The sequence below is a fragment of the Montipora foliosa genome, chromosome 8 (assembly GCF_036669935.1).
Source record: "Montipora foliosa isolate CH-2021 chromosome 8, ASM3666993v2, whole genome shotgun sequence".
Lineage (NCBI taxonomy): Eukaryota > Metazoa > Cnidaria > Anthozoa > Scleractinia > Acroporidae > Montipora > Montipora foliosa.
Window position 1 is genome coordinate 15,942,270 of NC_090876.1, and position 11,653 is coordinate 15,953,922.

The 11,653-nt window shown below is 38.1% G+C and overlaps 1 protein-coding gene across 1 annotated transcript; it reads left to right on the plus strand.

The window, feature by feature from the left end:
• Positions 1-6,074: 6,074 nt before the first annotated feature.
• On the plus strand, positions 6,075-6,881 carry LOC137968313 (uncharacterized). Its single transcript, XM_068814915.1, has one exon. The coding sequence runs from the start codon at positions 6,075-6,077 to the stop codon at positions 6,879-6,881; it is 807 nt and encodes a 268-aa protein (XP_068671016.1).
• The last annotated feature ends 4,772 nt before the right edge of the window (positions 6,882-11,653 follow it).

Sequence of the window (11,653 nt, forward strand, 5' to 3'; positions counted from 1 at the left end):
GTTGTTAGTGGAACATTATATTTTATTGGGACATTTTTTAGAGATTGATTAACCCACTGACTCCTGGAGATTCCCCATTGACAAGTAAAATCGTCTGGTGTTAGACAGAGTAAAATGCTAAGTATGGCCAGTTTAAGGGTGAAAGTGCTATTATTAGTTTAACTTTCTTTTTCTTCATTTGAACCAAAACAAGTGATTAATAATCACCTCCACCATGCTTTGCTTTGCGTTGCTTTCGCTTTTAGAACAAGGTATCAAAGTTGAAGCTGGTGGCTCGAGGTGTGAACTATAAACACTATAATGGTATTTGAGTAATATTGTGGAACAAATTTGCCTATATCATTAAAGTCATTAAATCAATGGGAATCCAAACATGAGGATGAGGTTTGCTCAGGAGAGGTTTTCCCTATAAAAATGGCAGGCCACTTATTGGAATTTTTTCAAGAACAAGCCTTAAAGGTAACAGAACCTTGTTTTGTGGACGTAGGCTAAAGAAATCTGACCCCTTAGAGAAACCAGTTCTAAAGTGACAAATGACTGGCAAATAACTTTTACTTATGAATTATTCATAAGTAAAAGTTATTTGCTCGTGTACCAAATTGTCTTACAGTTCCAGTCATTTTTCAGATTGATAGCCTTAACTGTACTGCAGCAACTCCGCCAGTTGTTTGGTCTCAGCATCATAAGCAGTACAAATCCGCATTTTTTTCTCCAAAAAGGAATAAAAAGAACACCAGTTATTTTCGTAAGGGAGTCCCCCTTGGGGCAGTTTGTTTACTTTACCACCATTGTTTAATACTATCCAGGGACTAAATCAAGAATGGAAATAGATTACAGTTTGAAAAAATATGCCACTTTTTTTTACTTCTTACACTTACTGCATTCAACTTTAATTTATTCATCCTTGGAAATTGTAGGAATGATTACCGGTAGTATTCTTTAAAGCAATTGCTAAAAATTCATTGCACCTAATGTTGAAATATTTTTTACATATGGAAAGGTAACAGGAGTTATTTCTGTGAAAGTCTCCTCCAGAAAACTCCAACATGGGATTACGCCCCTTTCAAATGTAGCTTTGTATGCTTTTGCTCAATGACTTTGAACAATTATTACAGAAATATGAAGTTATGGAGTTTTTTAAAAGTTAAATCTCATTGAATTTAAATTATTGAAACCGCTGTGTTGCAACCAGAGTCCACAAAGAGAGGTTAAATAATTTATTGCACTGGAAGTATTTAGTAGGCCGGCATGAAATCTGTTTTGGATAATAGCACTGAATCACGTTCAACAAGTTTTCTAAACTTTGAACATACCTAATTTTATATCCTCCTGCTGTTTTATTGCTAGAAGATAAAACCAATTCTTCATTAATTATTTTAGTTGTCACATTAGCCCACTACAATGTGATGAAAGCATATTATTAGCTGTAGTAATATTTTGTTACAGTAAAATCCCCCCTGCTAGTGAGCTGGATTTCTGAATCAAATTTTCAACTTGGAATACCGATATTGTTGTTTTGGCTATTCAGAGTTAACTTAATCTATGTTTATTTCTATAATTTGGAAGGAAGCAAACGTTTGGCATTTTGCTTGAAACGACTATAGCAAAATATAATTGCAAATCAAAGGTTTCCTTCTAGTGTACCCAATATGAGGTGCTTATATGACATGTTATGTATGAAATTGGTTATTATTATACAATGCTAATGCTGTCTCAATTTTGATTGGCTAAAAGCACCCCGCTAATTCTAGATGGCGCTGTGTCATCGCGTCACATCTACAGACACTGGCATTTATGTATGTAGGTATGACGCGTTTTTGCAGACAATGGTTTTCGTCACCTGACAAGCTAGCCGGAGGGTTTGAGCAAGATTGTGCGAGGTGAGAGGTGAGGAAGTGGTTATTAATCCGCACCAGTTATCTCCTGTTATTAGCCTTTCTCAAGAAGAACATATTGTACAGAACTCTCATTCAGAGATAACGAAAATTTTTAATTTCTTTAACTGTAATGTCAACATTCATTAAACGCAAATGAAGTTTTGTTTACATCTCGATATTGGGAACATTTTTTATAAAACCGTACAACTTAACTCTACAATTTTGTTCAAAAGTTTCAGTTCGATTCAGTTTTTCCTGAAAAGTTTTCAGATGTTTTAGGCTTAAATCCTTTCTGAAAACCTTTTGAATTCCGCTTTACATGTAATTCACGGCTGTCATTAATAAAGATGTTTACACTGAAACGTGTCATTGCGTGGCTTACTTTGTTGTTGTTCTGTGAAATGTCTCAACGCTTCTACATTTATAATTGTATAATAAAACAATTATTGGATTCGGTTTCCGCATGATAGCGAAATTATCAAGGCCTCGGTTTGTGTTATCCGCCTCAGCCTTCGGCTTTGGCAGATAACACAAACCTCGGCCTTGATAATTCTCGCTATCATGCTCAACCTCATCCAATAATTGCTTATTATTGCTGCTAAATTCACTTTAAAATTTATCTTTGAATGACTGAAATACATTTCTAAATTTTCACGGACGTCATGCATTTCTTTTTTTTCCTCCGTCTTAATAATTTGCCTCCATGGACCACTTGAATGGCCATTTTGACAACTTAATTTTGAACAAAAATTGCAAAATTCTTCACATTTTCTGCTAGATGCGGGCCCCCGCGGAAACAGTGTAAATATTTAGTCGAAAGAGAAACCATTTGAAAATTTAGTGGTATATTTTTTGCTCCACTTTTTAAAAGATAAACGCATGAATTGAAATCAAGATGGTACTCCATTAGCCAGTAAGCTCCACAAAGAAATTTCCACTCAAACACTGTCTCAGCAACCTAGACTCGCGTTGACCTTGAAATTGTTAAAGAAATCCCTCGTAGCACTGTTGGCTAAGAAGTACGGTGGCCCACAACTAAAAAGAGAATCTCGCTGGCATAAAAACGCACTATGCAGTCAAAACATTCATCCGCTTTACTGGCCTGAAAAAGGTGTATTTTTTTATCGACGGAGATCGGATAAACACCCAATGGCAGCCACGTTTGATTTGAGCTATTGAAGTGACATGACAAGGCCTTGACCAATCAGACACATTTCGCCAGTGAAGGTCACGCACAACGTCCACTCACGCGACTTTGTCATTGGGTATGCTCCCTAATACGATTATACGGTGAGAGGGTCGATGATTCGGTCCCTCACTAACTGGTATGAACAAGGTGAAAGAAACACAACATATTTCCTGAACTTAGAAAATCATAATAATAACAAAAAAAGTTGTGTTTGGAGGTTGCACTTTAAGAATAATCTACAACTGTAGAACAGATACGTACGAAGACCTTCTACAACGTGCAAAGTTGCCCTCTCTCTACGTGTACAATAGAAGGCTTCAAGAGATTGTGATTTTAATGTAGAAAGTCAGAAATGGCTTGGTCCCCGACTACATAGGTGAACTTTTCAATTTTAAAGATAAAGTGTACTCCTTAAGAAATGCAGATTTTGATGTACCTCGCTATTCAACAGTAAGATACGGAAAACACTCTGTTAGGTATCTGGGTCCATATCTTTGGTCCAGACTATCCCCAAGTGACCGACAGCAACCTTCGCTAGACAATTTTAGACGGAATATTAGAAAGAAACACATGACTTCTTATATTGAGGGCACATGCAGCAACTGTGCTTTATGCAAACATTAAATATTAGATTTTCTTTGAAAAAAGTGATATTTAAATATGTAAATAGTTTTACATGAGCATTCTTTGTTTTAACAAAAGATTGTAAATTTAAAATTAGCTTTTAAATTTTAAATTAGCTCTTAACACTTTTAACATTTTAAATTAGCTTTTAACACTCGTGGTGTTTCTATTTTAATTTATATTTGGTATTTGGAATGTTCTTTTAGTGTCCACAATTAGCTTATATTTAGTTAAATACTCTGACACTTAAATAAAGTTCATTCATTTCATTCAATCATTTGCTCATTCTCGTCACCAGAGCCTCGGGTCGACCCAAGGCTCTGGGAAACTCTGCGTAGCAGAACATGCGCCGTAGGGTTCTTACAGCCAAAAATTGGCTATTTGAGCCTTACGGCGCCTGCTCACTCCTCGTGCTAACATGAATGCACCAATTAGAGACGCTTTTGATTGTTCTTCACGAAAACCAATGAGAAGACACTTTGTTTCAGGGTTCCCCAGAGCTCTTCTTTCCCTCGGTCAAGAGAAGAGCTCTGGGGTCGAGATTGTCATTTGCTAAACTCAGATGGTGGTGGTAGAGATAACCGAGACGCGAATAACAAATTGGAAGAAGTTCACAATTTTCATTCTGATCTTTATGACGAAAAGACAGAGATTCAGACTGATGCTACTCACTGCCCGTTCTTGGAGGTCTCCTTCACCGTTCCGAAAGTAAACGATGATATGAGGAAAATATGTGATGGCCTGTTAACGTACTCTGAATCTTTTAAAGTCCTTTCTACTTTCGAAAATAACAAAACCCCTGGGAATGACGGACTCTCCAAAATGTTTTTATCTTTTTTTTTTTTTTTTTGGCCAGAGATTGGTAATTTGTTGGTAGACTCGTTAAATTACTCTTACGACCACGGCGAACTATCGAACTCACAAAAAGAAGCTCACGGCTATAACCTTAATACAAAAAAAGGATAAGGACAGAAGACGGATTAAAAACTTGAGACCAATTTGCCTTGTAAATGTAGACGTAAAAATAGGCTCGAAGGCTACCGTAAAAAAAAATCTAGAAAAGGACCTACCATATAAAAATACTTGATGGGCGATCAGTATCCATTATATGATAAAAGATGTATATAAAAAACGTTGAAACTGATCTAGATAAAAAATTATTAAAAACTGAATTTTCGACTGCAACTGCGGTCTTCATCAGAGTGACTATAACATGCTGTTCGAGAGTAATCTGCTAAAACTAAAATAAGAAGTTACTTTATCCCCTAGGGCTTCAATAATTCTTATAGACAGAAGGGAATGGCTTCCGCTCGTTCACCGCATTTTTGTCTATTGTGGAGTGCCATGATTCCAAAAAGATTCTTTTGTGCCAATTATTGACCTTCTTTTCTAGAATTTCCACATAGCCAGTGTCAATGTCATGGTCAGTGGTGTCGGCGCGTTATCTTTTATTGCCGACACTTTGTTATTATTAGTTCCTGGTTTATGCTCCCCGCCACGTGAATTCCATGATCTCTTTGTTTTCCCAATGTATGTGAAATCACACGATCGGCATTTAACCTTGTGCACAATGCCTTTTGTTTTCGTTTCTTCTGAGCGATCCTTTGGTTTCCTAAAATAATGGGCGAGTGTTTTTATAGGCTTGAAATCAGTGTTTATGTTCGCTTTGTTAAGCACATTTCTGACTTGTTCTGAAACGCCCTTTACGTATGGCAAGGTAGCAAAAGTTTTTGGCTGCATATCTGTATCCTGTATTTGGATTGCAGCCGGTGGTCTAGGGGCCCGACATTTCTCAATGAATTTATCTGTATAACCATTAACTTTTAAGTCATTAATGACTTGTTGTCGTTCTCGATCTTTTTCTGTGTCATTGGATGGGATGGTTTCTGCGCGGTCTATCAGGCATTTAACAACCGCACGTTTGCTCTGCGCGGGGCTGAGACGCGAAATCCAGGTACTTGTTGGTATGAGTTGCTTTGCGATGTACGCTAACAGTAATGTTTCCCGATCTTTCTACTGTGCTGCGTGTGCCAAGAAATGCGATGGTTTGGTGGTTTTGAGATGAGACTGATGGAAGTTCCTCCGTAAAGATCTGAGAACCGACGATGAAATCCTGTTGATTAAAGCTGACAAAGGCAATTGCACCGTCGTTATGGACAGGGTTGATTACCAAGATCAAATCAACGAAATGCTTCGAGACAGCCTAACTGAGAGCGAATACTGGAAACTCAGGCCATCCGAATCGACGCCAGCTGCTTTGTATGGTCTACCCAAAGTGCACAAAGTTAACCTCCAGCCGACGGACGATCATCTGACGCTACCGCAAGACACCGTCATAAAGATACCGCTACGTCCCATCAACAGCTGTATCGGCTCACCGACTTATGAATTTATCCAAATACCTGGCTTCTATTCTGAAACACTTGCAAAACAACAATGAATACAGTGTTAAGAATGCTAAAGAATATGCGGATTTTGTTAACAACCAAACGATGGAGGCGGACGAACAGATCGTGTCTTTTGATGTTACTGCACTTTTCACTTCCATCCCAGTAGACCTAGCACTGGATATTGTCGACCGGAAGTTACGCGAGATTCATGAATGGGAATTGCACACACGACTAACACAAAGCCAGATTATGTTTTTGCTGACGTTTGTACTGACGAACAGTTATTTTACGTTCGAAGGCACACATTATCATCAAGTATTTGGCTGTGCGATGGGATCACCGGTCAGTGCCGCCATTGCAGAATTGGTGATGCAAGAAGTTGAAAAAATCGCTCTCAACACGTCAAATGTCAAACCACGGTGGTGGAAACGATACGTGGATGATTCGAGTGCTTGTTTGAAGACTAAAGACATCCAAGTTTTCCACGACCATCTCAACTCGATCAACCCAAACATACAGTTTACGGTGGAACTTTCATCAGTCTCATCTCAAAACCACCAAACCATCGCATTTCTTGGCACACGCAGCACAGTAGAAAGATCGGGAAACATTTCTGTTAGCGTACATCGCAAAGCAACTCATACCAACAAGTACCTGGATTTTGCATCTCATAGCCCCGCGCAGAGCAAACGTGCGGTTGTTAAATGCCTGATAGACCGCGCAGAAACCATCCCATCCAATGACACAGAAAAAGATCGAGAACGACAACAAGTCATTAATGACATAAAAGTTAATGGTTAAACAGATAAATTCATTGAGAAATGTCGGGCCCCTAGACCACCGGCTGCAATCCAAATACAGGATACAGATACGCGGCCAAAAACTTTTGCTACCTTGCCATACGTAAAGGGCGTTTCAGAACAAGTCAGAAATGTGCTTAACAAAGCGAACATAAAAACTGATTTCAAGCCTATAAAAACACTCGCCCATTATTTTAGGAAACCAAAGGATCGCTCAGAAGAAACGAAAACAAAAGGCATTGTGTACAAGGTTAAATGCCGATCGTGTGATTTCACATACATTGGGGAAACAAAGAGATCATAGAATTCACGTGACGGGGAGTATAAACCAGGAACTAATAATAACAAAGAGTCGGCAATAAAAGATCACGCCGAAACCACTGACCATGACATTGACACTGGCTATGTGGAAATTCTAGAAAAGAAGGTCAATAATTGGCACAAAAGAATCTTTTTGGAATCGCGGCACTCCACAATAGACAAAAATGCGGTGAACGAGCGGAAGCCATTTCCTTCTGTCTATAAGACCGTATTGAAGCCCTAGGGGATAAAGTAACTTCTTATTTTAGTTTTAGCATATTACTCTCGAACAGCATGTTATAGTCACTCTGATGAAGACCGCAGTTGCAGTCGAAAATTCAATTTTTAATAATTTTTTATCTAGATCAGTTTCAACGTTTTTTATAAACTACCATATATAATACATCACGATCAAAATGCGTTTGTGAATGGACGTACCGTGAATTTTTGATGCGGTTAGAACAATTAACGGTATCATGGACTTAACGGAAATGAAGGCATGTAAAGGCATAATGTCTACCATCGATTTTGAAAAGGCATTCGACTGTCGTAGGTTGAACTTTCTTTTTAAATCTCTTGAAACTTTAGGCTACCGTGCGTCCTTCATAACATGGATCAGGACATTTTACAAGAATATGACGAGTCGCGTAGTTAACAATTGCATTTTCCCCTCATCCTTCCAGGTTAAACGAGAAGTTCGCAAGGGTGATCCTTCATCGCCATCTCTTTTATTATAGTTCTCGAATTTTTAGCAATTTCCATTCGCAGCAATCATCGAATAAAAGGAATAATAGTAGGGGAGATTAAGATAAAACTAATTTTGCTGACGATATGACAACCTTTGGCCGCGACAAACAGTCTTATCTTACTCTTTTTAATGTTATTAAATTATTCGGGACACGTACTGGCCTTAAGATTAACCACGATAAAACTGAGTCTCTCCTACCTGGAAATCTTAAGGAGACTGGGCGTTGCTTATAACTAGATGTTTGTGAATTAAAAAGACATGTAAAAAGTGTAGGAGTTTACTTATAATACAGCAATCTTTTATAAACTAAATTTTGAATCAACTGAAAAATCATTAAAACAATTGGTAAAAGAATGGAGTTGGGTAAGATTAACGTTGATTGCGAACGTGCAAATTATTAAATCGTTTGCCCTACCTAAGGTCTTGTATAGGCTGACGTTAATTTCAAGTAACAAAGAGTTTATTAAGTAAACAAATACGCTGTTATTTTCTTTTGTCTGGAAAGGTAAAGATAAAGTTAAATGCGCGGTTCTAATGAATCAAATAGAAAGAGGTGGACTTAAAATGCCTGACTTGAACTCGATGATCTCCGCTCAAAGAATAAAAAAATAATGTGTAAGAAGAAGTTTCTAATTCCATATGCAGCCAGTTAGATTTATTTTTTGGAAATCTCAAATCTCTAAAAACTTTCATATGAAAGGTTACCGTATTTTATTTGGGCTCTTTTTTTGCGGATAATGATGATGACAATATTTTAGTTAACTACATTATACTGAAGAGGAAATACGTTATTTTTCGCTCAAAGTTAAACAAAACTTTTCCTACTACTTCCCTATTAGTATCAAAATGCAAAACAACACATCAAATCGAGCGTTTCATTACAAGGAAAAATAACAAACTCCACTTTCATGATAAAAAATGGCAACACCTCTTACCCATAATGAGCGTGAGATATCACTTCCAACTCCCAACTTGAACTAATATTGTAGTATTGCAATATGTTGAAGTATGTACAGTGCGTATAGCTTTGATGTGTAGTGTAGTTTGGATGTCCCGTGTTTAGCATAGATAGGTAGCGTAGTTTCGATATATATAACTTAAAATTAAAGCGCAAACCAATAAAATGTTTAAAATCTTAAAATAATAATAATAATAATAATAATAATAATAATAATAATAATAATAATAATAATAATAATAATAATAATAAAATAATGTAATAAAATATAATAAATAGACAAGGCGTGCAACTTCCAAGACCGCTCACGGCCGACTGTCTCCAGAATTTAGCCGAATTTCTCCCACTTCCAAAGGTCGCTCGCCTGCCAGCCTTCGGCACGTGAAAAGTCGATAATTTTCCAAGCATCGTACTAAATTCCGGAGGCACTCGGCCGTGAGCGGTCTTGGAAGTTGCACGCCTTGTCTATCTATAATGTATGTGACGACGCGTCAGATCTGAAGGGGAAATCGAAGCGTCCCAAAAACCCATCAAATCACTCAGGACAACGCAGAAAATAGCGAGTGAGTGAACTTTACTTATCTGGCTGTCCATAAAATGAATGTTCGAAAAGAAACATCGTGATTTAAGAACATGTCATTGAATCGGCCGTCACAACTGCTTCAAAATAACGTGACGTCACGCGCTCTCGCATCCTCAGGGTTGCCTGTCTGTGATTACACCTTTCACGGTATCGTTCTCCACAGATTCTCGTTGCTGCTGTAAGTATATCGACGTCAACGGCTACATGGACTTTATTGTTAAGCCAGTTAAAGCCGGCCCGGCGGCTAAACGATGAACCGTATTTGTCGGCCGGCATCATGGTCAATTATCACAGGAACGCCGTAAACCAAAGAGGAAATATCTGACGAATTGAGCTTTTTGCTCTTAACCGCTAAAATTCTAAAAATTAATGCAACAACACGATTGACATGATTGTCACGTTTGCTACTCACCAAACCAATTAGTGTTTTGGGTTACTTTCCAAAAGGTAAAATGTGACCTGCAAAAGTAACCAGTGTCTTAGACGCGCGGCCCAAATTGTGTCACGGTACATGGTTATAGGAGAGTGTCACGCTAGTTTACTCTTGTGACTAAAAAAATCACTGGTGTGATTCACATCGTTTTTCGGAATCTATACTGCCCCCTTTTTTAAATATGAGTTGTTAATAATCAGTGAAAACACTATTAAATGAAGTTTGTTTCGCTCGCCTCTTTCCCGTTTACACATGGTAAGACTCACGCAGCGGAATGTTGATAGTTAACCACAGCGTCGTCGGCAAGCGTTCGATGTAGCGATCTTTAATTGTTAATTAAAAATTGTATGTCTAGATCCCTACTCAACCGGTTAAAAAAAAGGACTACAAACAAGTTTTGATATCAGAATATTGAGACTGCAAAGTATGCCTATGATCTGTACAAATCACGATAGACATTTCTTTCTGTCTACACTTTCACCATCTAAGACTTGTACCGCTTTTAAATCATGTTGCATAAAGCATTTTACCGTTATTTCTCATTATTTATTTAGTCACTTGTCAATTTAGTTTTTCGTGCATGGTTTCTTTTGTTTCTGCAAGTACATAAATGATAACTGACAAAGTCACTTCATAAGTCAGGGTCAGTAACGGAAAAAAAAACGCGTTCCAGATTCATGTTTTACATAAAGCCTCATGCGGCTCACTTGCTCCGATAACGTTTTGTGTGATAACCGATCATTAAAATCACGTTGCTGGACGACAAAAGGTACGTTTCATTGTTTAGCCATCGGGGCTTCAAACTGGCTAAACAGTAAATCTCATCAAACCTTATAAGAAGACATCTTTTCTGCGTCGATAGACTTGATCGCTAGAAGGAACAACCGCTCACCGGTGGCTCAGTTTTATATGCAGCAGGTCATGAGTTCGGCCGGACCCGCAACACTCAGGGTCTTAAAATAACTGAGGAGAAGTGCTGCCTTTGTAATAACATCCGCAAATGGTTAGACTTTCAAGTCTTTTCAAATAAGGACTATGAACCGCGGGTCCCGTCTCACAACCTTCAATGTTCATAAACTCTACTGGGATGTTAAAGATCGCACACACTAGTCGAAATGAAGGCCTATTCTGGAACCTCAAGTCGCCTTAAGTCGCCGTCGCTTTAAGTCGCCTTAAGTCACCTTAATTCCACAAACACAACACACCTAAATTTAACCTAAAACAGCTGAGAATGAGTCAATAAAAGAGCGGCAGATCAAGGGAGTCATTTTGATGTGATTGTTTGTTGGTTGATTTCCAAAAAAAGAGAATAATGGGTGGGGCAGGGGGTTGCCTCCTGATACCCATTTGAAAGGAGCTGGTCGAGCCTGGCGATCGAACTCCTGCCATAACACATTGGAGAGGCCAGAACACACACGAGGAAACGCAGCACAGATACATGCAAGTGTTTGCAGGAATCATGTAAGTCCTGATTAAATATCTGCGACAAGCCTTTTTTTACTTTCGCCTTGCAACATGTAGTTCTAATTGAGACACCACAAGCAAGGTTCTAGTCTCCACACATTTTCTTTTTGGGAAGAAGTTATGCCACTTACTCGTTACAAAATCAAGTATTAAACATGAAAGCCCATAGAAAAGATTTATAGTTCAATCTCATGCGAGGAGCAGTGATATGATTGCCTCAAAATATTTTTGCAACTTAAATAACAAAATTAATATAACGGATGAAATAACCAAACAAATTTAAGCTC